At 45.2% G+C, this 27,075-nt stretch overlaps 1 protein-coding gene across 4 annotated transcripts in view; it reads left to right on the top strand.

The window, feature by feature from the left end:
• Positions 1-27,075, top strand: part of PHKA1 (phosphorylase kinase regulatory subunit alpha 1) — a 234,468-nt gene that overhangs the window by 182,820 nt on the left and 24,573 nt on the right. For 2 of the 4 annotated variants that reach the window (XM_075324056.1, XM_075324055.1), the window contains exons 24-29: positions 2,779-2,858; positions 4,555-4,633; positions 4,895-5,024; positions 8,386-8,487; positions 17,722-17,837; positions 19,428-19,466. In XM_075324056.1, coding sequence (XP_075180171.1) covers positions 2,779-2,858; positions 4,555-4,633; positions 4,895-5,024; positions 8,386-8,487; positions 17,722-17,837; positions 19,428-19,466 — 546 coding nt within the window. The remainder of the gene's footprint in view (positions 1-2,778; positions 2,859-4,554; positions 4,634-4,894; positions 5,025-8,385; positions 8,488-17,721; positions 17,838-19,427; positions 19,467-27,075) is intronic. The other 2 variants (XM_075324058.1, XM_075324057.1) reach the window with 1 other exon arrangement.

Below are 27,075 nucleotides of genomic sequence, written 5' to 3'. Positions count from 1 at the left end.
AATATTGCAGTGCGCCTGCGCGGGACTGGCGAGTGTGTATGATGAAGGACCCGCCATGCACCCCGGCTTCAGAAGGAGGACGAAGATGTCTGAAAGAGGAGGCGCCGGCACCTGATAACGTAGACGCCCATATGGCCCAATTCCACCACAGCGACCATTTTAGGTGAGTATTATAAAGTGATTTTTATGTTCTACACAGCGGCCTGGACTCGTATATACAGCATGTTAGAATTCTGTATATAAGAGCACACTGGTGGTGGCCGCAGCTTATAGGCCCCAAATCTGCTGACAGGTTCCCTTTAAGTACGTGCACAGATGATGATTCCAACACATGCACAATGCTAAGGAAATCCAGAAAAAAAGCAGTGTTGGCGGCTGTTGAGGACTGGAGTTGGGGATCACTGCCCTGGATGTAGGTAGAATGTTGCTTTTCTCTTGTGCACATTCATACATAGGGTCCTATTGGAGCAAAGTTCTAGGTTTGATTAAGCAAGTATTTATTAGTTGTGACCAGTGGTATTGGACATTTCCTGCGTTTTTGTTTTGGCCTATCATTTGTTATACACTTCACCTATTGCAGTATAATACACCTATGAATGGGTATTCCCCCCCCCCCCCAAAAAAAAAAAAAGAAAATGCTATGCATACATACGTAAGGTTTTAGGACAAGTGGCTAGATGCTACGGGATACCCATCCTCCATTTATACCATGTGACAGAGTCATGGCTCACATATTGGTCCCACTGCCGTTCTCCTTTTCATAAAGTACAAGTATATGACCAAACTTGTTGCTAGAACATTGATCGCCTGGTCCGAGCATGGATTGCCGGACACACGTATATTTACTACAGATCTGATTAAACGTTAAGGTTTTGTAATCATGGAGGAGATGAAGTAGCTCATAATTACATAGTGGCATATGCAAAATGGTTGGCAGTTTATTTAATTGCAAAGTTGATATATTTTATGTATTTAACACAAATTTTATTTCAGTTTTCATAATCATTACATCAGGTCAAACAATATAACAAGGAATAATTCACCTGTCCGGTATACCCATATATTCCCAGTGTACCCCTCCCATACAGTTTAATACATAAACACCGTGGTCAAGTCACACGAAAACACATAACTCCTCTATATTTTATCACGCGATAGAAGCCCTACTATTCTGAGAGAATCATCACACCCTCCTATCATGTCTCTGTTATGTAAGTAATTTCAGCTTTCCCAGTGTACCTTGAATGTCTTCCAGTAGATACCGTTCCGTATTAGTAAAAGGGGATATTATTTTTCGTATTTCTGCCTCCCCACATTGTTGTACTATGAATCTCCTCCATTTTTTAAAAAATTTACCCGTTAGTTCATCCTTGTTTCTTTCTGCTTCCAACTGCTGAATTCTGAGCAACAATTTAATCTGTCCCAACACCTCTTCTTCTGATGGAACGTTCCCCTCGAGCCAACAGTCTTGGTATCATGATCCCATGTTTATCTCCTCCTTCTTCCTTTTCTTTATTCCTATAATGGAAGATCTATAACAATGGGTTCATTTCCACTTCCACTTCCCAAATATTCGTTAGAAGTGTCCGTATCCTCCCCCAGAATTTCTGGCTTTCTGAACACTGCCAGATCCCATGGTATAGATCCGTTTTTGGCCTTTGACATTTGGGGCAGTGTTCTAGTTTATCCACCTTCTGCTTATTTGGGATGTTAAAGCCATAGATTGCTCTATGTATTAATCTGTATTGTGTGTCCCTCCATCCCTCATTAATCACCTTCCTCATCCTCATCTATCCTTGTAATATCTTATCCCCTGCTTCTGTGTCTTCCAATTGCCGTGCCCATGCTCCCAAGACCTGGTCAGAGTGCAATGGAACCAATACTGCTCTCAAATCCTTGTATAATGAGGAGATAGTAATCTCCTGTTTATCCCTCATGATAAACTGATCCATTTCATTCATTTACCCGCTCCTTTCTGACATCCCTCAGTAACCCCATTATTCCCTTTTCCACCTGTATTATATATTTTATGTATTTTAGATGTCCTGAAGCAGTGGAACAAACAGTACAAAAATGTCTAAGTCCTACAGTGTATCTGTACCAATGAATTCAGACATGTTTGAGTACTTGACATTAATATGGCAATCAATTCTGTGCATGTTACTTGTTTTGAATTTGTTACATTTGCTGGATAAGGCCTCCTTCACACATCCGTGATAAAAACGCACGTTTTTCACAGTCCGTGTAGAAGGTGCGTATGGCCCCATCTGTGTGCCGTGACTTTATCACATGTGGGTGTTCTTACGGATAGCACACGGAGATCAGGAACTTTTTACTCACCTGTCCATGGCGCTGCTGCTTCCGGGTCCGCTGCGCATGAGCATAATGAGCAGACCTGGAAGCATGTGACAGCAGCACTGGAGACAAGTGAGTATAGAAAAGCACTTTATTTCAAAGACACGTGCTTTCTGCGGTACGTGTCAGACTGATGTCACACGGATCACATCAGTGTGTGGTCCTTGTCACTTCAGTGCTGCCAGAAAAAACTTTGTCTCCGTGCGGAACACACAGACACACTTGTGCTCCATGCGGACACACGGTCCTTGTAAAAACACTTGTGTGCGCAGACCCACTGATTTTAATGGGAATGGGTATGTCCGTGTCTCTGGTACGTATGAAATTGGACGTCAAATGTACTGAGAAGGAGGCTTGACCCAGTTGTTTACATTTGCTAGATAACCCTGTTGTTTTCACCGTATATAATATTGTCTTCCATAGGCCTGCACGGACCTTCTGTCACATCAAAAACAGCTCACGGTGGGGATACCCCCAGAACCTCGGGAAAAGACAATCACTGCGTATGTCCATAATCTGTCCAATGATTATAAAGTTCACTAGACTTTTCTATCCTGCAGGTTTTATAATAATAACAATAATAATAATAATCATAATAATAATTAAAAAAATATATTTTCTAATGTATACAGCTGAGTAACTAGGTATGTACAGTATGTATGTGTGTAATGTGTGTATGTCCGCTAAAGGAATCAGCACCGTTGCATTTACAATCACGAAAATTTGCACAGACGCCCCATGTGACTCAGCGAACGTTCGACTATGTTTTGACAAGAAAGTTTAACCCCGCTCTTTACAGTTACTCTCCAAAAAAACTGCCTCCATTAAAGTGAATGGAGCTGGAAACTACAGGTTATTAATAGCAGCTGTGATTGGTTGCTATAGGAACAAAGGACAGTCACAGTGTAAGAAGCTTATGTGTGAGGTAATATGATATCGGTGGGGAGACAGACACAGACATACACAGACTGAGAGACCAACAGACAGGCACAGAGAAACAGACAGACAATAGGAAAAAAAAGCCAGACAGACAGAAAGAGACAGATAGAAAGACACATGGGGAAAGAGACAGAAGCAGACAGGGAAAGCGACAGACGGGCAGACAGGGCAAGAGACAGGCAGACAGGGCAAGAGACAGGCAGACAGGGCAAGAGACAGGCAGACAGGGCAAGAGACAGGCAGACAGGGCAAGAGACAGGCAGACAGGGCAAGAGACAGGCAGACAGGGCAAGAGACAGGCAGACAGGGCAAGAGACAGGCAGACAGGGCAAGAGACAGGCAGACAGGGCAAGAGACAGGCAGACAGGGCAAGAGACAGGCAGACAGGGCAAGAGACAGGCAGACAGGGCAAGAGACAGGCAGACAGGGCAAGAGACAGGCAGACAGGGCAAAAGGAAGACAGGGCAAGAGACAGGCAGACAGGGCAAAAGGAAGACAGGGCAAGAGACAGGCAGACAGGGCAAAAGGAAGACAGGGCAAGAGACAGGCAGACAGGGCAAAAGGAAGACAGGGCAAGAGACAGGCAGACAGGGCAAAAGGAAGACAGGGCAAGAGACAGGCAGACAGGGCAAAAGGAAGACAGGGCAAGAGACAGGCAGACAGGGCAAAAGGAAGACAGGGCAAGAGACAGGCGGGCAGACAGGGCAAGAGACAGGCGGGCAGACAGGGCAAGAGACAGGCGGGCAGACAGGGCAAGAGACAGGCGGGCAGACAGGGCAAGAGACAGGCGGGCAGACAGGGCAAGAGACAGGCGGGCAGACAGGGCAAGAGACAGGCGGGCAGACAGGGCAAGAGACAGGCGGGCAGACAGGGCAAGAGACAGGCGGGCAGACAGGGCAAGAGACAGGGGGGCAGACAGGGCAAGAGACAGGGGGGCAGACAGGGCAAGAGACAGGCGGGCAGACAGGGCAAGAGACAGGCGGGCAGACAGGGCAAGAGACAGGCGGGCAGACAGGGCAAGAGACAGGCGAGCGGGGAAAGATACTACAGCTAATATATCTATATGTATGTGTGTGTGTGTGTGTGTATATATGTATGTATATATATCTGTGTGTATATATTAAAATATATATTTTCTTATATAATAAAAAAAAACTAAGCTTTCAAGTGTTTTAAGTAATTTTACAATAAATATGTCTTGAATGTGTTCTGACAAGGATGACCTCAGTGTATAAACTGGTTTTCTATGTGCTATTGTAGGCCACTCCCTTACGATAAGCTGATTTGTTTAATTGAAGATGCTAGTGAGCAGAATATGAGCATGTCTATCCTCACACAGGTAAGTAAACCCCGCTCCCCTGGAATACTCAGTATGTGCTAAGAATACGTATTGTAGCATTACTGACCTGCATAATCAGTATTTCTGCCTCTGTATCATGGTGATAGTTTGTAAAATAAATTATTGAATTACAATATGAAATGATTAATTGTATATTTTTTTACACTTTCATGTGTATTTAACGGTTTAATGCTTCTGAAAATATGTAATGCAGCTTGACTCCAAAATCAAGGCATCAATGATATATGTTCTTTACCATAGGAAATCATGGTGTATCTGGCTATGTACATGAGAACACAACCTTCTTTATTTGCCGAGATGTTTCGTCTGAGAATTGGACTCATCATCCAGGTGATGGCAACTGAACTTTCCCAATCCTTACGGTGTTCAGGTAAGAAAAAGAAAATTTTAAAACCAAAAACCCACTCCTGATAGGGATTAGTTGATGGGACAATGCCTTACCACATAGACTATTAGGAAATATAAACTTTAAGGTAGTGGGTCAGGACCCCCGACTGTCCCAAACCACTACTATAACTGTATACATGGTGCTTTCTTCAGTCTCACAAGGTCGTTCGTGTGCCTTACTGACGCAGCTTTAATAATGTACTTTTAGTTCTCAGCTCATCATATGCAAATGTGATAAAGCAGTACTAGTCCAATGGAGGAGTGTCACCCATCTCACGCTTCCTGACTAGTCAACATTTTTATAACTAATCTAGATAAGAGAACTGTAGGTAAACTAATCATGCTAAGAGGGATAGCTAAAGCTGGGTTCACACATAGCGACAGCGACAACGACATCGCTGTTACGTCACCATTTCCTGTGACGTAACAGCGACCTTGTAAGTCGCTGTTATGATCACTGCTTAGCTGTCAAACACAGCGACGCAGCAGCGATCATAACGTCGCTACATGTGCAGAGAGCAGGGAGCTGCGCACACTGCTTAGCGCTGGCTCCCTGCACTCCTAGCTATAGTACACATCGGGTTAATTACCTGATGTGTACTGCAGCTACATGTGCACAGAGCAGGAGCCGGCACTAGCAGCAAGAGCGGCGGAGGCTGGTAACGAAGGTAAATATCGGGTAACCAGGGAAAGGTCTTCCCTTGGTTACCCCATGCTTACAGTGGTTACAGCTTTCCGCAGCTGCCAGACGCCGGCTCCTGCTCCCTGCTCGCTTCATTTCGTCGCTCTCTCGCTGTCACACACAGCAATGTGTGCTTCACAGCGGGAGAGCGACGACGAAAAAATGAAGCAGGACATTCAGCAACGAGCAACGACCTCACAGCAGGGGCCAGCTCGTTGAAGGATGTCACACACAGCAAAATGGTGACGTAGCAGCGACGTCGTTGTCGTCGTCGCTGTGTGTGACACCACCTTAACACTATAAAAGACAGAAATGATTCAGAAGGATCTAGATAAGTTGGAATAATGGGCAGCGATTATTAATAGAATGGTATTTAACAGGAAGAAGTGCAAAATTCTACATCTGGGCAAGAAAAACGAAAATCAAATCTACAGAATGGGAGGAATGGAACTAAGCAACAGCACGTGTGAAAAAGACTTGGTTTTACTAATGGATCCCAGACTACACATGAGTCAACAGTGTGATGCAGCAGCAAATAAGCCAAACACAGTTCTGGAATGCATTAAGAGAAGCAGAGAGTCTAGATCATATGAAATTATGATCTCTACTTGTGTGGTCAGACCTCATCTGGAATACTATGTCCAGTTCTGGGCACCACATTTTAAAAAAGACATTGAAAAACTGGAGCACGAAAAAAGAAGAGCTACCAGAATGGTGATTATATTGCAAAGTATGTCCTACGAAGAGTGGTTAAAGAATCTGGGAATGTTACGTTTGCAAAAAAGAAGGCTAAAAGGAGACTGAAAAGCTCTCTACAAATATCTGAAGGGCTGTCCCAGTGTAGAGGGACCATCCTTATCCTCATTTGCACATGGAAACACGAGAAGCAGTGGAATTAAACTGAAATGGAGAAAATACAGATTAGATATTAGATTAAACTTTTTGACAGGGTTAATGAGTGGAACAGGCTGCCACAAGAGATGGTGGGTTCTCCTTCAATGGAAGACTTCAAAAAGAGGCTGGACAGATATCTGACTGAGACGGTTTCGTGAATCCTTCATTAAGCAGGGGTTGGACACGATGACTCTGGAGGTCCCTTTCAACTCTAACATTCTATGATTCTATATCCCTATGGGGCATGATTGACATCTTTCACACAATCCCAGTTATGGTAGCACCTCTGGCACTTTCGGCATATACACAACATTTGCAGCGTGTCTACCAAGACGAGTATGCTGTGCAATTGTCTAATGACCTTTATGCATTAAGCACCTCAGCACTTGGCCACCCCTCTCTGTAACTTTATCTGGTCTCCTACTTTGTGATGGAGTTGCTGTGGTTCCCCAACACTTCCACTTTTCAATAATTCCACTCACAGTGGATTATAAAATTTCTTCCATCATAAATATTCCAGTAACTGATTTTGTTACATCGGTATAAATAGCCCGGAAAAGAAGAAATGAGCACGCTCTTCATATGGTGCATGGGTGGTGAAACCCCACTGCGCCAAGTATGTCAGCTCTCACCTGTTGGTATGTCAGCTCTCACCTGTTGGTATGTCAGCTCTCACCTGTTGGTATGTCAGCTCTCACCTGTTGGTATGTCAGCTCTCACCTGTTGGTATGTCAGCTCTCACCTGTTGGTATGTCAGCTCTCACCTGTTGGTATGTCAGCTCTCACCTGTTGGTAAGTCAGCTCTCACCTGTTGGTATGTCAGCTCTCACCTGTTGGTATGCCAGCTCTCACCTGTTGGTATGTCAGCTCTCACCTGTTGGTATGTCAGCTCTCACCTGTTGGTATGTCAGCTCTCACCTGTTGGTATGTCAGCTCTCACCTGTTGGTATGCCAGCTCTCACCTGTTGGTATGCCAGCTCTCACCTGTTGGTATGTCAGCCTGCGATTGGCTGCAGCAGTCAGGTGACTAGAAGATCAAATCCTCAGAGAAACAAGCATTAGTAACTGAATAATTTTCACCTGACGTGTTAAATACTTCACCCGCTGCATATAAGCTATGCATTAATGTGTCCATTTATGTGTCCGTTTGTGTGTGTGTGTGTGTGTGTGTGTGTGTGTGTGTGTATATATAATATATTGTGTATGTATGTATGTGTGTATATAATATATTGTGTGTATAATATTTAATGTGTGTATAATGTGTGTATAATATATTTTGTATGTGTGTATAATATATCGTGTGTATAATTGTGTGTGTATAATTGTGTGTGTATAATTGTGTGTGTATAATTGTGTGTGTATAATTGTGTGTGTATAATTGTGTGTGTATAATTGTGTGTGTATAATTGTGTGTGTATAATTGTGTGTGTATAATATATTGTGTGTATAATATATTGTGTGTATAATATATTGTGTATGTGTGTGTATATGTATGGATATTTAATGTGTGTGTGTGTGTATGTGTGCGTGTGTGTGTGTGTGTGTGTATGTATGTAATGTGTGCATATTATGTGCATGCAAGTGTGTGTGGATATAATATATTGTGTATCTGTGTATATAATATATTCTGTGTGTATGTATATGTGTGTGTGTGTAATTGTATTAAATTAAATAATCAATAATCTGGGTTGTCACAGACATGAAAATGATGTTTTACATCTAATTATGACCTTGTCAGAATACTGATTTAATTTTTTCCATTCTTCAGCGGAGGAAGCCACGGAAAGCCTCATGAACCTTAGTCCTTCTGATATGAAGAGCCTTTTGCATCACATTCTGAGTGGCAAAGAGTTTGGTGTGGAAAGAAGTGGTATGTGAACTGAACTTCAAATCCAAAATAGCTTTATTGACAGGACCAAGCACATTTTGGCATTGCCAAAGCAAGTGGTAAAAATGGTTAATAGGTTCCTGTCCAGGGTGGGGTATAGAAGTCCAGGACATATCAGGCTCCTAGTTTGTGACAGGCACTGACATATTGTGCCGCTATGGCTGCTGCGCTTTCCCCTTACCCTAGTAGTATGGGCAGTTTCTCTTCTTCTTTCTCCAGTTTGGGAAGTGATCAGACAGTCTCCTGAAGGGATTGTGTCCGTCACTGCAGAGTATTTGGGGCACCTCAGAAAGAAGTGGGCCTCATCCTCAATGGCCTCCAGGGGGCACTGCTGGCACAGTCTGCTCACTCGGGGCTTGTAGGCCGCCTCCAGGGGGCACTGCTGGTACAGTCTGCTGTCTCTGGGCTTGTAGGCCTCCAGGGGTCACTGTTGGCACAGTCTGCTCTCTCGGGGCTTGTAGTTCTGTCGGTGCCGCCAGGATTCAATGAGGGGACTGTAAAAGCTCAGTCTGTACCGGCTCAGGATTTGTCAGTTGTTAAACTTTGCTAGTTTTTCCAGATATGGGGGAATTTACTGTACTGGACCCAGAATAAACTCACATCCTTAACCTAGTTAGTGATTTAAAGCTTCCAGCATCTATCTCTTACTTGTACTAAGAGCTTGCTACTGTATATCTGTACTATTGATGTTCCTAGGACTTTCCATAAATGCTTAATTTTTTTTGCAGTCATCATTCAGGTGTCAGGTCTTGCTCTCCATTTTTCCATTTACACTACTTGTTGACTCCCACCTACCTTAGGCCACATTCCCTCAATGAGAATGTAGAGTTTTTGATGTTGCAGGGTTTCTGCACCTATTGCATCATAACAGTTACTTGCATTTTTTAGTTTGTATTTTCATCACGTTTTTAACGCAGCATTTTTTTTGTCTTTTTGGTATTCCATGTCTTAAATTAAGCTGTATTAATAATTGTCCTAGGACAATGGTAAGCGCTCGACCCAACTACTAATGATTCTGCAGCTAGTTAATCGGCAATAAACCCCAAAAGGTTGCCTAGGGAAGGAACAAGGTAAAAATTGGAGAGATTTTTTGAAAAAACCTCAATAACCAGCGCTGAAAAAAGTAGTATAGACTTGAAGTTAAAGTTTTATTAAGGTTTTTTTTTTATTATCCTTGTTCTAAAGAGTTAAACACATTCACATAAATTAATATACACACGAAAAATAAAACTGAATGAATTCCTGCAATTTGTATTAGCAGATGGAAAAAAACCTAAGGACACCTAAACGGTAATGGGGCCCCAACCGGTGCCATTCATTCAGTTTTATTTTTCGTGTGTATATTAATTTATGTGAATGTGTTTAACTCTTTAGAACAAGGATAATAATAAAAAACCTTAATAAAACTTTAACTTCAAGTCTATACTACTTTTTTCAGCGCTGGTTATTGAGGTTTTTACAAAAAATCTCTCCAATTTTTACCTTCTTAAATTAAGCTGTTTGGATGCTTCCAGGTATTTGGGCCCTGACCTATTTATACAGTCATGTGCAGATTACATGTGTTTTTTACATGGAGATTTAACACATCTATTGCATTTCTGTAAAGTGAGGTTTGCAGGTAGTGGTAATTGCCACTTCACCACCGTTGCCCCAGCTGATTTTTTTTTGTTTGTTTCCAATCCTTGTCCCGTTGATATTACACACCTTTTTCTACAGTAGCTGACAATTCTTTGTCAGGAATGTTTGTAATCCTCTTTTGAGAATCCCCATTCATGTTGATGGTTAGAAACTTGTGTACAAAGTTACAGCCTCCATTTGATCAGCCAATCTGACATACACTACAGTTCAAAGGTTTGGGGTCCCCCAGACAATTTTGTATTTCTTTGTCGCTCCTAATTGGGAGACCCAGACAATTGGGTGTATAGCTACTGCCTCCGGAGGCCACACAAAGTATTACACTAAAAAGTGTAAGGCCCCTCCCCTTCTGGCTATACACCCCCCCGTGGGATCACGGGCTCCTCAGTTTTATGCTTTGTGCGAAGGAGGTCAGACATCCACGCATAGCTCCACTGTTTAGTCAGCAGCAGCTGCTGACTATGTCGGATGGAAGAAAAGAGGGCCCATACTAGGGCCCCCAGCATGCTCCCTTCTCACCCCACTTTCTGTCGGCGGTGTTTGTTAAGGTTGAGGTACCCATTGCGGGTACGGAGGCTGGAGCCCACATGCTGATTCCTTCCCCATCCCCATTAGGGCTCTGGGTGAAGTGGGACTTTACCGGTCTCCAGGCACTGAGACCGTGCTCCTTCCACAGCCCCCGGAGAATCGGCTGGATATGGAGCTGAGTATCGTCAGGGACAGGGCCCTGCTTCGTTAAGGTACTCTGTGTCCCCGGGCATACCGCGCGCACACCGCAGCATGCTGGGCGTTAGTGCGCCGGGGACATCAGCGCTGCTGCGCTTGTGCCATTCCTCACTACAGCGCTGCTGAGTGAGTAGACTTAGTACGAACGGCCGCGCCGGCCGCTGGGGTCAGTTTTCACTGCGACGCGGCTGGGACTTGTGGTGCGCCGGGGACTTCCGCGCTAGCCGTGCATGTATGACGGCCGCGCTTATTACTACAGTCCCCGGCTTTTGCGGCCTAGTTCGTTTCGTTTCCGCCCCCAGACCTGCCAGTCAGGGGGAGGGCGGGACGCTGTACAGACCATCAGCGCTGAGGGCTGGAGTCTGCTTTACATACTCCAGCCCTCACACTGGGCACAGTGGGACGCCAGTTTCCCGCACTTTGTTTGTGGCACGCCCACGGTCCGCCCCTCCTCACAGGACGCCGGCAGCCATTCCTGTCTGCACGCTGAGCTGGAGAGGGGAGACTGGGAGACCCAGACACGGGATTCTGCGACCTCACACCCGCTTTTCAGCGGGCGGTAAGCAGCCCTCAAGGGCTCACCCCCACTTGTGCCGAAGTGTACTTTGTATTTTTGTGCTTGCATGCTATACATTACACTGTACGGTCGCTGGTGACTCTCTGCTATATACCCTCCTAGGTTACTCAAGGCAGACAACAGCATGTCGTCCGCAAAAAGCAAACGTGCCAAGGCACAGACTTTATATGCTGCTTGTACCGCATGTGGGGCTGCTCTACCGGCAGGTTCCACTGACCCCCATTGTGTGCAGTGCTCGGCCCCTGTGGCACTTGCTCAGCCGGGGCCGCTGCTAGAGGTGACCCAGGGAGAACCACCTGTGAATGCTGTCCAGGTGACAGGGACGGAGTTTGCAGTTTTTGCTGACAGATTGTCTATGACTATGTCTAAAATTCTTGAAACATTGCAGTCTAGACCAGTAACTCAGACCATGGGCACCGTTGAATCATTGCTCCCTGGTCCCCCTCAGCTGGATCACTCCCGAGCTCAGGAGGTGTCGCATGCACCCCAGGGTGACGACTCTGACTCGGACGACAGTCCCAGACGGCCTAAGCGGGCTCGCTATGAGCGGCCCTCAACTTCATCACACTGGTCAGGGTCCCAGCTGGACGACTCTCTGTGTGATGAGGCGGATGTGGCTGATCAGGATTCTGATCCTGGGACCGTTCTCAATCTGGATACACCTGATGGTGATGCCATAGTGAATGATCTTATAGCGTCCATCAATAGAATGTTAGATATTTCTCCACCAGCTCCTCCTGCGGAGGAGTCAGCCTCACAGCAGGAGAAATTCCATTTCAGGTATCCCAAGCGTAAATTGAGCACTTTTCTGGACCACTCTGACTTTAGAGACGCTATCCAGAAACACCACGCTTATCCAGATAAGCGTTTCTCCAAACGGCTTAAAGATACACGATATCCTTTTCCCCCTGACGTGGTCAAGGGCTGGACCCAGTGTCCCAAGGTGGACCCTCCAATCTCCAGGCTTGCAGCTAGATCCTTAGTTGCAGTGGAAGATGGGGCGGCACTTAAAGATGCCACTGACAGACAGATGGAGCTCTGGTTGAAATCCATCTATGAAGCTATTGGAGCGTCGTTGGCGCCAGCATTCGCAGCCGTATGGGCACTCCAAGCTATTTCAGCTGGGCTTACACAGGTCGACACGGTCACACGTACATCTGCTCCGCAGGTGGCGCCCTTGACCTCTCAAATGTCTGCATGCGCGTCTTACGCGATTAATGCTGTCCTAGACTCTACGAGCCGTACGGCAGTGGCGTCTGCCAACTAAGTGGTTTTACGTAGAGCCTTGTGGTTGAGCGAATGGAAGGCAGATTCTGCTTCCAAGAAGTGCTTAACCAGTTTGCCTTTTTCTCGTGACCGACTGTTTGGTGAGCGTTTGGATGAAATCATTAAACACTCCAAGGGTAAGGATTCATCCTTACCTCAACCCAGACAAAACAAACCCCAACAGAGGAGGGGACAGTCTGGTTTTCGGTCCTTTCGAGGCTCAGGCAGGTCCCAAGGACGGGTCGTTCCGTCCCGTCCTGGATCTAAAGCTGCTCAACAAACACGTGAAAACCAGGCGGTTCCGGATGGAATCCCTCCGCTCCGTCATCGCCTCAATGTCTCAAGGAGATTTCCTAGCATCAATAGACATCAAGGATGCTTATCTCCACGTGCCGATTGCGCCAGAGCATCAGCGTTTTCTACGCTTCGTTGTAGGAAGCGAACACCTGCAGTTCGTAGCTCTACCTTTCGGGCTGGCGACAGCCCCTCGGGTCTTTACCAAGGTTATGGCAGCAGTAGTGGCAGTCCTGCACTCGCAAGGTCACTCTGTGATTCCGTATTTGGACGATCTACTTATCAAGGCACCCTCTCAAGAGGCATGCCAGCACAGCCTGAACGTGGCACTGAAGACTCTCCAGGGTTTCGGGTGGATTATCAACTTTTCAAAGTCAAATCTAACCCCGACCCAATCACTAACATATCTTGGCATGGAGTTTCATACTCTCTCAGCGATAGTGAAACTTCCACTGGACAAACAGTGTTCACTACAGACAGGGGTGCAATCTCTCCTTCAGGGCCAGTCGCACCCCTTGAGGCGCCTCATGCACTTCCTAGGGAAGATGGTAGCAGCAATGGAAGCAGTTCCTTTCGCGCAGTTTCATCTGCGTCCACTTCAATGGGACATTCTCCGCCAATGGGACGGGAAGTCGACATCCCTCGACAGGGATGTCTCCCTCTCTCAGACAGCCAAGGACTCTCTCCGGTGGTGGCTTCTTCCCACCTCATTGTCGAAAGGAAAGTCGTTCCTACCCCCATCCTGGGCGGTGGTCACGACAGACGCGAGCCTGTCAGGGTGGGGAGCAGTGTTTCTCCACCACAGGGCTCACGGTACGTGGACTCGGAAAGAGTCCACCCTTCAAATCAATGTTCTGGAAATCAGAGCAGTCTATCTTGCCCTACAAGCCTTCCAGCAGTGGCTAGCAGGCAAGCAGATCCGAATTCAGTCGGACAACTCCACAGCGGTGGCATACATCAACCACCAAGGGGGAACACGCAGTCGGCAGGCCTTCCAGGAAGTCCGGCGGATTCTGACGTGGGTGGAAGACACGGCATCCACCATATCCGCAGTTCACATACCAGGCGTGGAAAACTGGGAAGCAGACTTTCTCAGTCGCCAGGGCATGGACGCAGGGGAATGGTCCCTTCACCCGGACGTGTTTCAGGAGATCTGTCGCCGCTGGGGGATGCCGGACGTCGACCTGATGGCGTCACGGCACAACAACAAGGTCCCGGTTTTCATGGCGCGATCCCACGATTACCGAGCTCTGGCGGCAGACGCCCTAGTTCAGGATTGGTCGCAGTTCAGGCTACCTTATGTGTTCCCACCTCTGGCATTGTTGCCCAGGGTGCTGCGCAAGATCAGGGCCGACTGCTGCCGCGCCATCCTCGTCGCTCCAGACTGGCCAAGGAGGTCGTGGTACCCGGATCTGTGGCACCTCACGGTAGGCCAACCGTGGGCTCTGCCAGACCGTCCAGACTTGCTGTCTCAAGGGCCGTTTTTCCATCTGAATTCTGCGGCCCTGAACCTGACTGTGTGGCCATTGAGTCCTGGATCCTAGCGGCTTCAGGTTTATCTCATGAAGTGGTTGCCACCATGAGACAGGCTAGGAAACCATCCTCCGCCAAGATCTACCACAGGACGTGGAAGATATTCTTATCTTGGTGCTCTGCTCAGGGAGTTTCTCCCTGGCCATTTGCATTGCCTATTTTTCTTTCCTTCCTGCAGTCTGGGTTGGAAAAAGGTTTGTCGCTCGGCTCCCTTAAAGGTCAAGTCTCCGCGCTATCCGTATTTTTTCAGAAGCGCCTAGCGCGACTTCCTCAGGTACGCACGTTCCTGCAAGGGGTTTGTCATATCGTCCCCCCTTACAAGCGGCCGTTGGAGCCCTGGGATCTGAACAAGGTCCTAATTGCTCTCCAGAAGCCGCCTTTCGAGCCTTTGAAGGATGTTTCCCTTTTTCGTCTTTCACAGAAAGTGGCCTTTCTAGTGGCGGTCACGTCTCTTCGGAGAGTGTCCGAGCTGGCGGCGTTATCATGCAGATCTCTCTTCCTAGTATTTCACCAGGACAAGGTAGTTCTGCGTCCAATTCCAGAATTTCTTCCTAAGGTGGTATCCTCCTTTCATCTCAACCAGGATATCACTTTACCATCTTTGTGTCCGCATCCAGTTCACCAATTTGAAAAAGGTTTGCATTATTGGATCTGGTGAGAGCACTCAGGATCTACATTTCCCGCACGGCGCCCCTGCGCCGCTCGGATGCACTCTTTATCCTTGTCGCTGGTCAGCGTAAGGGGTCGCAAGCTTCCAAATCCACCCTGGCGCGGTGGATCAAGGAACCAATTCTTCACACCTACCGTTCTGCTGGGCTTCCGATTCCGTCAGGACTGAAGGCCCATTCTACCAGAGCCGTGGGTGCGTCCTGGGCATTACGGCACCAGGCTACGGCTCAGCAGGTGTGCCAGGCGGCTACCTGGTCGAGTCTGCACACTTTTACCAAGCATTATCAGGTGCATACCTACGCTTCGGCGGATGCCAGCCTAGGTAGACAAGTCCTTCAGGCGGCGGTGGCCCACCTGTAGGAAAGGGCTGTTTGACGGCCCTATCACGAGGTATTCTTTTACCCACCCAGGGACTGCTTTTGGACGTCCCAATTGTCTGGGTCTCCCAATTAGGAGCGACAAAGAAGAAGGGAATTTTGTTTACTTACCGTAAATTCCTTTTCTTCTAGCTCCAATTGGGAGACCCAGCACCCGCCCTGTTTTCTTAGGGATTTTGTTTTTTCGGGTGCACATGTTGTTCATGTTGAAGAGTTCAGTTCTCCGATGTTGTTCCTCGGATTGAATTTGTCTTTAAAACAGTTATTGGCTTTCCTCCTTCTTGCTTTTGCACTAAAACTGAGGAGCCCGTGATCCCACGGGGGGGTGTATAGCCAGAAGGGGAGGGGCCTTACACTTTTTAGTGTAATACTTTGTGTGGCCTCCGGAGGCAGTAGCTATACACCCAATTGTCTGGGTCTCCCAATTGGAGCTAGAAGAAAAGGAATTTACGGTAAGTAAACAAAATTCCCTTCTTTCCATGAAAAATCATACTTTTATTTATCAAATCAGTTGCATAATGAATAGAAAATATAGTCCAGACATTGACGAGGTTAGAAATAATAATTTTTACTTGAAATAATAATTTTCTCTTCACACTTTGCTTTGGTCACAGAATGCTCCTTTGCAGCAATTCCAGCTTTGCAGACCTTTGGCATTCTAGCTGTTACTTTGCGGAGGTAATCTGGAGATATTTCACCTCATGCTTCCCCCCTCCCACAAGTTGGATTGGCTTAATGGGCACCTTTTGCGTACCATACGATCAAGCTGCTGCCACAACAGCTCAATAGGGTTGAGGTCTGGTGACTGGGCTGGCTACTCCATTACAGATAGAATACCAGCTGCCTGCTGCTTCCCTAAATAGTTCATGCATAATTTGGAGGTCTGCTTTGTGTCATTGTCCTGTTGTAGGATGAAATTGGCTCCAATCAAGCGCTGTCCACAGGGTATGGCATGGCGTTGCAAAATTGAGTGATAGCCTTCCTTATTCAAAATCCCTTTTACATTGTACAAATATCTCACTTTACCAGCACCAAAGCAACCCCAGACCATCACTTTACTTCCACCATGCTTGACAGATGGCGTCAGGCACTCATCCAGCAACTTTTCAGTTGTTCGGCGCCTCACAAATGTTCCCATTGTGTTAGTCATACACCTCAAACTTCGATTCGTCTGTCCATAACACTTTTTTCCAATCTTCCTCTGTCCAATATCTGGGTAATTTTGCCCATATTAATCTTTTCCTTATATTGGCCAGTCTTCGATATGGCTTTTTCTTTGCCACTCTGCCCTGAAGGCCAGCATCCCGGAGATGCCTCTTCACTGTAGACATTGACACTGACGTTTTGCGGGCACTATTTAATGAAGCTGCCAGTTGAGGACCTGTGAGGCGTCAATTTCTTAAACTAGAGGATCCAATGTACTTGTCTTGTTGCTTAGTTGTGCAGCGGGGCCTCCCACTTCTCTTTCTACTCTGGGTAGTCTTTTTGTGCTCTCCTCTGAAGGGAGAAGTACACAACGTTGCAGGAAATCTTCAGTTTCTTGGCAATTTCTTGCATAGAATATCCTTCAGTTGTAAGAAAAAGAATAGACTGTCAAGTTTCACATGGAATTTCTCTTTTTTCTGTCCATTTCGAGAGTTTAATGGAACCAACAAATGTAATGCTCCAGATTCTCAATGAGCTCAAAGGAAGGTCAGTTTTATAGCTTCTCGAATCAGCAAAACTGTTTTCAGCTGTGCTAACATACTTGCACAAGGGCTTTCAAGGGATATCTAAACATCCTTTAGACTTCTAACACAGTTAGCAAACACATTGTACTATTATAACACTGGAGTGGTGGTTGTTGGAAATGGGCCTCCATACACCTATGTAGATATTGCATTAAAAACGAGACGTTTGCAGCTAGAATAGTCATTTACCACATTACCAATGTATATAGTGCATTTCTGTTTAATGTTGGCTTCATTGAAAAAAAAAAAAATGTGCTTTTCTTTCAAAGTTAAGTAAATATCTAAGTGACACCAAACTTTTGAACTGTAATGTAGTTTTGTCATTAGTTGCTCAGTGCATTTTGATAAGTGAAAACTTAATGTAAAAATTTAAAAAAAGCCCAAAAACTTTTATTTTTTTCCCTTGCAGTGCGATCTGTGGATAAAATGGCCAGTCCAGCTATTTCTATTCATGAATTAGGAGCCGTTGGAGCAACCAAGAGTGAGCGAGCTGGAATCACACGATTGAAGAGCGAGATAAAAATGGTGGGCTATGTAAAGTGAATAAATAACAGATGAATGCATTATATTTCTATAGAACGTTACCTGATTGAGTGTAGGGCTCACAATTGTCGTTAGACCTTTCTTGCCCATATTAGATGATAGCTGCACTTTTTATTAGCTGAATTTCAGTAACTATTTAACAAGCAGGGAGGCTTCACTCCTGGCCATTCTTCATTTGTGACTAGCTCCTTCAAAAGGAATTTGGCAGCAGGTTTTCTGCCACCAAACCTGAAAGTATCTTAATGTAGAGACAGAGACCCTCATTCAAGCGCTGCGCTACTTACTGGGCTGTTTGCTGTAGGTTTGATTTAAATTCAGTTTTATCAGCAAGAGATTCACTAGAGGACTGGTAAACCTGTTGCTTTGTACTCTTCAGTATTCATGGGCTCTGTATAACCTCCACCACTGATTGGCAGCCTTCTGCCTTTACACAGTGTACTCAGAAAGCTGCCAATCAGTGGTGTGGGCGAGGTTGTACAAAGCTCAGCATTAAAGGGAACCTGTCAACGGATGTTTAAAATACTCACCTAACGGTCGGTGCGGAGCAGACTGGTCGGATGGGAGTCTCCGTTCTTCAGGTCCGCGCCTCCTCTTTCGGCCATCTTTGTCCTTCTTCTGAAGCCAGTGTAAATGATGTGTTCTACGTCATACACGCAAGCCGACATTGAGGTCCTGCGCACTTTGATCGGCCCTTAGTAGGACCTCGATGTCGGCTAGTGTGTGGTGTAGAACGCGTCATCCACATTAGCTCAGAATATGGATGACTAAGATGGCCGAAAGAGGAGGCGCGGACCCGGAGAACGGAGACGCCCATCCGACCAGTCTGCTGTGCATCGACCATTAGGTGAGTATTATAAACATCCGGTGACAGGTTCACTTTAATAGAACTGGTAGATCTCGCTGCCCATACATCATGCTGCCCTCAGATTGAGTAGTGAAAACCCACTGACTGATTCCCTTTAACTGAGGAGTGATTCCAAATCTTGCACCAAACAATTTATGTAGGGGGTACTCTGTTAAATAACCATTGGATGACCTTTGTATTCTCTACCCTTATACCTTAACTTTTCATTTTCGACCTTTCCATTTCATATTTGTAGCCCACAACTATATTGGTGAGAATCCACCTACTATGGGGACCTTAGATGGGGCCCTAGAGCCCTCGTATAATGAGTGCCGACATAGAATGGGCTACTAATAAATGAATGGAACATTGTAAATTACTTATCAGCTGTAAAAAATTAAGCAACTATGACATTTTCTCTAAACCCATTTCTAGTCTGTAGTTCCTATGCTTACATGTGTTTCCACAGACCACAAACACGACCTTACATACGCCCTTCCATTTGTCCACTGTTACTTGCTGACCCATGAAAAAAGGACCATTCCTGGACCACACATGAAGATGTATAGCTCGGGTTAGGCGCTGTTATCGCAGTTATGCATTGGTGTATGCAAAATGGTTGGGAAGGTTGACATGATGTTTGTGGACAATGTACCTACATTGCTCGTGTGCTGATGATTCTCATTGCATGATCTGACATGACTTCTAAATAACTGTTTCTTTTCCAGCTGGATAAACGTAGGGGCTCTCTGGCTGCTGATGGCCAGGTGAACTTATCTGTCCTCCCTTCTGAGGTCACACCCGTGTGCTCTATTCACAGCATGGGCTCTTCACTTGGGCTAATTTTCTTAATTGTGGGAAGCAACCATGGGGCCTAACTGCCAATGGTCGGTGTCACATTTATGTTGGTGACCTGTGCACTTAAAGTTTTATCACTTTAGGGTTTTAATGTTTTGTCTTTCTTAAGAATGTTATATTTTTTAATCATAGTCTATTCTAAAATATAACCTTTATTTCAATTTAGTAAAATATCTGCATACAGAGTATGGGGGGATACACACCAGACTAAACCCACCAACATTGACCCAGACAATTTATTGGTCACATGGGTATGACCTCACACAGGTCCTGCTAGTGAAAAGTGAAATTGATTTGTATAATACTTATACTAATTCTAACAGGGGGAGGGGATAACTATAAATACCCCCCAGATATTATCTGATCCTCAGCTGCTGTCACTCAAGAAGCTGCCGATTTTATAAACTTTACTTTCTTAGATTTCAAACCTAAACATCAGAGCTGCCCACTAATGGTATGTAGAGAATAAGCCTGATAGTGCCAGTGTAGCACTGGCTTTAGCTCTTATATACGAAAATCCTGGGGATTGGTTCCCTTTTAAGAGAAAAAATTTTGGGTGGGGCTCCATTTTCTGAAACCCATAATTTGTTGGGTTTTTTTTATTGATGGAGTTGTATACGAGATCTTTAGGGAGTGAAGTGACTTTTATGGATGCGGTGATACACTATCTGTTTTTTTTTTGTTTTTTTGTTTTTTTTTATCTTTTTATTGAGGGAAATGGGGGTGATTGGATATTAAAAAAAAAAAAAAAAAACCCACATTAAAATTTCTATTTTTTTTAATATAATTTGAAGTTACACAATTTTAAATTAAAACAGGACTACAACAAAGGAATGTCATTTAGGGTTCATGATGGAAGTCATTGGGTATATTCTCCTATGGTGTTTCCTTGTGCGGGGCAGGTGCTCCCATTATACTTTATCCCCTGTTTATTTTCCAACATTTCTCGTGTTCTCGTGTATTTAATGTGACATGGTTAAATGCTCTAATTACTGAGCTAGAAGCTTAGCCTGTTTCATATAGAAAGCTTTAAAACAAAAAATACGGTCTGATATATAGCCTCAAAGAAGTGCCAAATTGGCACCCTGGGGGCTTTCTTCCAACAGGCCTCCAGCTGCAACTGCAACCCATTAACATCATGAAATTGCATTCAGGAGGGGGAGGGGATGCAGTGGGTGATCTAAATGCCACTTTTTTTTATCTGTTTTGAAAAAATTGATTTTTGCAGGATCAGTTTGTTTTTTTTTTTGTTTTTTTTTACATGGGAGTGTATAGAGAAACTATCTGTTAGCGGATTGCTATTTATCTTCCATTCGAAACTGATCCAGTAAGTAAAAAACAGATCCTATACCAGGGGTGGGCAATTAATTTTCCCATGGGGCCGCATGAGAAATTGGGATGGTTTTAGAGGGCCGGACTAATATAATTAACTCAGTTTTACCCAATACTGTATACAGTATATATACTATCCCTTCATATACAAACAGTAAGTTACGGACTGTGTGACCCCTCGTGGCCCTGCACGCACACATGTCCGTTTTATCTCCAGCAGCACGGGTGTCACACGGATCGCACACTGATGTGATCTGTGTGACATCAGTGTGACAAGTACCAGAGAAAACACGGGTCTTTTTAATAAAAAGATTTTCTATATTTACCTCTCTCCAGCGCTGCTGTCTCTGGCTCTGCTGCCTCCCGCTCCTTATCGCTGGTAATTATACCCACTGAATATTCACTGCAGTGAGCAGCTGGAAGCAGGGACAGCGCTGGGGACTGCATCGCTGGGTGAGTATACAGGTGTGTGTGTGTGTGTGTGTGTGTGTGTGTGAGAACCTGGAAGCCGGAGCATCTCGGGGACTCGTTTCAGTTCCCAATGAACTCTGATGAACCCATGAAGCTGTAGCATGGGTGTCGCAGGGTGGTCATCAGAGTTCATTGGAAACTCTGATGACCTCCTGGAGGTCACTGTGCTTGCAGAATACTCACCTGTCCCTGCGGTGATGTCCTCAACGGTGCTGTGCCCGGTGCTGTCATCGCGATGCTCCGGCTTCCAGGTCCTGAGTGTGGTGAATAATCAATGAATGAGCGGTGGTCAGGAGCGGGAGGCAGCAGAGCTGAAGAAAGCAGGTAAATATGGAAAATCTTTTTATTTCACAGACTCGTGTTTTCTCCGGTACCAGTACCGATATATACATGTAATATACATCACTACACCCCTATATACACCTGTAATATACATCACTACACCCCCATATACACCTGTAATATACATCACTGCACCCCCATATACACCTGTAATATACATCACTACATCCACATATACATCACTGCACCCCCATATACACCTGTAATATACATCACTGCACCCTCATATACACCTGTAATATACATCACTACACCCCTATATACACCTGTAATATACATCACTACACTCCCATATACACCTGTAATATACATCACTACACCCCTATATACACCTGTAATATACATCACTACACTCCCATATACATCACTGCACCCCCATATACATCACTGCACCCCTATATACACCTGTAATATACATCACTACACTCCCATATACACCTGTAATATACATCACTGCATCCCTATATACACCTGTAATATACATCACTACACTCCCATATACATCACTGCACCCCCATATACACCTGTAATATACATCACTACACCCCCATATACACCTGTAATATACATCACTACACCCCTATATACACCTGTAATATACATCACTACACCCCTTTATACACCTGTAATATACATCACTGCACCCCTATATACACCTGTAATATACATCACTACACCCCCATATACACCTGTAATATACATCACTACACCCCTATATACACCTGTAATATACATCACTACACCCCCATATATACCTGTAATATACATCACTACAACCCTATATACACCTGTAATATACATCACTACACCCCTATATACACCTGTAATATACATCACTACACCCCCATATACATCACTGCACCCCCATATACATCACTGCACCCCTATATACACCTGTAATATACATCACTACACTCCCATATACACCTGTAATATACATCACTGCATCCCTATATACACCTGTAATATACATCACTACACTCCCATATACATCACTGCACCCCCATATACACCTGTAATATACATCACTACACCCCCATATACACCTGTAATATACATCGCTACACCCCTATATACACCTGTAATATACATCACTACACCCCTTTATACACCTGTAATATACATCACTGCACCCCCATATACACCTGTAATATACATCACTACACCCCCATATACACCTGTAATATACATCACTACACCCCCATATATACCTGTAATATACATCACTACACCCCTATATACACCTGTAATATACATCACTACACCCCTATATACACCTGTAATATACATCACTACACCCCCATATATACCTGTAATATACATCACTACACCCCCATATATACCTGTAATATACATCACTACACCCCTATATACACCTGTAATATACATCACTACACCCCTATATACACCTGTAATATACATCACTACACCCCTTTATACACCTGTAATATACATCACTGCACCCCCATATACACCTGTAATATACATCACTACACCCCTTTATACACCTGCAATATAAATCACTACATCCACATATACATCACTAGACCCCTATATTCTACACCTGTAAAACTACATTGCCGTATACTACATCACTACACCCAAATATTACTCACCAGTTACCCACCCCCTCCACTCCACTCCACTCCACTCCCCCCATTGTCCCCTCAGGTTACTAGTCACCACTCACCTTTCCCTCCTCAGGCACCTCCGTACGGCCTCCCGCTGACATCCTTCTTCTCTTGTATGGCTCTCCGCTGAGCTGCTTCCTCTCTCCATAGAGGCCCCGGCTGCTGCATCTTCTTCTCCTGCCGGGCGGGAACTTTTCAAATGACACACACGCGCGCCGTACTGACATCAGGGCGCGCGCGTGTGTGTCACAGAGAAAGTGCCGGCAGGCAACAGAGGACAGATTCCTGCGTTCCGCTGCTGCACTGTGCGGCGCTGCAGGAAATGTCCTCTGTTCCCTGCACGCCGGCACGCAGCGTGTGATGAGGGCAATCTGACCACGGGCCGCCCGGAGCCTGGAGCTCCGGACAACAGGTCGGATTGCCCTCATCAGTGACCGGCCAGCAAGGACGCCCGGAGCCAGGCGGGCCGGTCACAGAGTAGGCGGGCCGGATGTGGCCCGCGGGCCGCCCCTTGCCCAGGTCTGTCCTATACAAATGAAAGAAAAACGGATGGCTAAATAGCAATCAGTTAACGGATCCATTTTCCATAGACTCGTGTTAAAAAAATAAATAAATAAAAAAAATCCTGCAGTAATTTTTTTTTTTCAAAACGGACAAAAAAAAAGTTTTTTGCTATCGTATTGCCAGATATAGTACGGGCTCAGCCCCTGGGCCTGCTCCATACACACGCATCTTACATGTACCGTACATTACAGCGGATGTCAGGAAGGGGTTAAATATGAATTGCATATGCATACATGAATTGTATGTACGCGCTAATTAAGCCGCATTATGATTTTGAAAATTTCCCTTTCATAAATTGAAATAAAGGTCATATTTTAGAATAGCTGATGATTTAGTTTTAGTGACTAGATTTTGCTTTTTGAACTGTTGGTACAATAATATAATGTTTGAAATTAAAGGGGCTGTCCATTACTTAGACAACAACTTAAGTACTGAAGTTCCTGTGTAAAATGAAACTTCTTATACTCTCCTTCTGCATTAGGGCTGTTCCAGTGAAGGTGCTCCCATGACATTGTCATATGAGCGCTGCAGTCAGTTAGTGGCCAATGATAGCCTGCTTTGCTTAGAGGGAACCTGTCACCATTTTTTTGGCCTATAAGCTGCGGCCACCACCACCGGGCTCTTATGTACAGCATTCTAACATGATGTATATAAGAGCCCAGGCCGGGGGTATAACATAAAAAACACCTTATACCTACCTAACGGTTGTGCTGTGGGCCATATGGGCATGTCCGGTGCCGGCGCCGCCTCTTTCGGCCATCTTTGTCCTCTTTCTGAAGCCTGTGTGCATGATGCGGCTACGTCATACACACTCGCCGGTCCTGCGCAGGCGCGCTACAATATTTTGATCTACCCTGCTCAGTGCAGATCAAAGTGCGCCTGCTCAGGACCTGAATGCCGGCGAGTGTGTATGACGTCGGACCCGTTGTGCACCACGGCTAGAGAAGAAGAACAAAGATGGCCAAAAGAGGCGGCGTCGGCACCGGACAACGGAGACATAAGGCCGAACAGCACGACCGTTAGGTAAGTATTATAAAGTGTTTTTTATGTTATACCCCCGGCCTGGGCTCTTATATACAGCATGTTAGAATGCTGTATATAAGAGCCCGGTAGTGGTGGCCGCAGCTTATAGACCGAAAAAGTGGTAACAGGTGCCCTTTAAACATCACTTGGGGGAGGGAAGCAAACCATTGGAAACCACTGACTGGTTACAGTGCTCACATGGCATAATAATGTCATGGGAGCCCTGGGAGAAGCTGTGCTCACATTGCTGGAACTGTGCCAAGTGTAAGAGTTTTTTTTTTTTTTTTTGTTTTTTTTTTCATATGGAGGAATAAAGTATTTAAGAATAGGTTGTCCAAGTAGTCCACAGCCCCTTTTCAAAAATGTTTGGTAACTGTTCAACATGGTAGGTTTTCTATCATCTTCCTTCGACATTGACTAGTAGTTTATTGAAGCTATAGCATTTTCTTCAATAAGTGATTTTCACCAGAGAGTCAGCCAGTTTCAATAAAACCTTCTTTAGACACTGGCTTCTATCTGTAAAGATTATAGTAGGAGGTACAAGGCCTACAGAACCAAGTTGACCATAAGCTTGTCGTGAGAGGTTCTGCCTCTCTGCTGTCCAAATGGGAAATGGAGGCAACAAGATGCATTGTTACTGGAAGAAGAAAAATGCATAAGTGGAAGAATGCCTACAGAACCGGAGAGAATCTCTTGCATTGACAAAACAATTTGATAATGATCCAGAATTGAGAAATGCATCGCAAGCCAATATTGGGAAAGTCACTGCCTTCATGAAAAAAATCAAAAGCCTTTTTCATTCTTGAGACTTGGGATCATTAGGGACAACAAAGTATATGATCAATTTAGAAATTGGGGTACAAATACAGAAACAGGATTTCTTCTGAAATGTGACTTATAGGACATAGAAACATAGTACAGCTCGGGCAGAGAATGGGGTGAACGTTATGGCCCTGAAGGACCAAGAAGGAAAAGGACAACTCAGCAGAACCTTAAAAGTATGGAGACCATAGTAATACCCTCTACCACGTCCTCATCTTCCCAATATAATTATACATTTTCTTAGATTGCAAACAATCACAATCTCAGAGATTCACAAGGATTCTTTGAGGGGAACACCTATTGTCTCGGGTGTTCGTAGGGTTATTTAGTGTATTAAGCATGTACATCAAATTTGATTAGACTTTGGTGCGACTTTTCTCTCTTCACCACAGCAAAGTAATGAGGTCCATTGTTCAGAGGTCTTAGAATACAAGAGACTATCCACCAGTCCAGGAGCAAATTTGGTGTGATTGCCATGATCTGCAATCTCATGATTACACGTGAAGTTCTTCCTACCTGAGGATGGGCAGTTGGGTATGCTGCTCCTCCCAGTGTCATCAGCGTACTACACATGCCCAAGGATGCATAACTTCATGCGCAAACAAATCTTTATGGCCATTGCTGGTGTTCTGGTGCTGTATGTTACTATGCACCCTACAGTGATGTACAGTACCTGCAGCAGTGTCCTGGACAGTACATTATGCTGAAGCTGGGGGAAGCGTGGAAGAAGCGTAAGCAGTGTTAAAGGGGTGTGCTCACTGCTGGCTTGCTGCCAAGCGCACAGGCTGATGATAAATGTGGTCAGAAGAGAGCATGGGATACTGAAGCTATTGGTTCTGACAACAGAGCTGGTGCCAGGGGACAAGAAGTGAAGAAGGTACAAATAGCATGAAAATTGGCAGGAGTTTTAACTCCTTGGGATATGGATTGCCTAATTAATTTCAATAATGCAGCACACGCCATCAAAATAATTAATCATAGAATAAATTGCCCAATATCCACTGGCTAAGCCAAAAGTCTGTGGTGTATTAGAGCTCTGGACTTCCCCCGACATCAGCTCTTTTGCTCTCTGAGAGTTGAGCTGCTGTCAGAGATGTATGGCGGAGTCTCTTATAAAGAACAAAGGAGAGCACTCTGGAGAGCGAACACTCCTTTGTACGGCTGAGGTCACACGGGGATTAGTGCGAATCCTCACATGACACTCGGCTCATGCTCGCAGCACAGCGGTAACAGAGTGTCATGCGACTGTGGTCCGATCGTGCGATCAGAACACAGCTGCGGAGGGGAGGGCCGGTGCTGCGGAGGGACGGATTTATCTCCCTATCTCCTCCAT

The sequence above is a fragment of the Anomaloglossus baeobatrachus genome, chromosome 9 (genome assembly GCF_048569485.1).
Source record: "Anomaloglossus baeobatrachus isolate aAnoBae1 chromosome 9, aAnoBae1.hap1, whole genome shotgun sequence".
Lineage (NCBI taxonomy): Eukaryota > Metazoa > Chordata > Amphibia > Anura > Aromobatidae > Anomaloglossus > Anomaloglossus baeobatrachus.
This window is presented reverse-complemented; position numbering and strand designations above follow the sequence as displayed.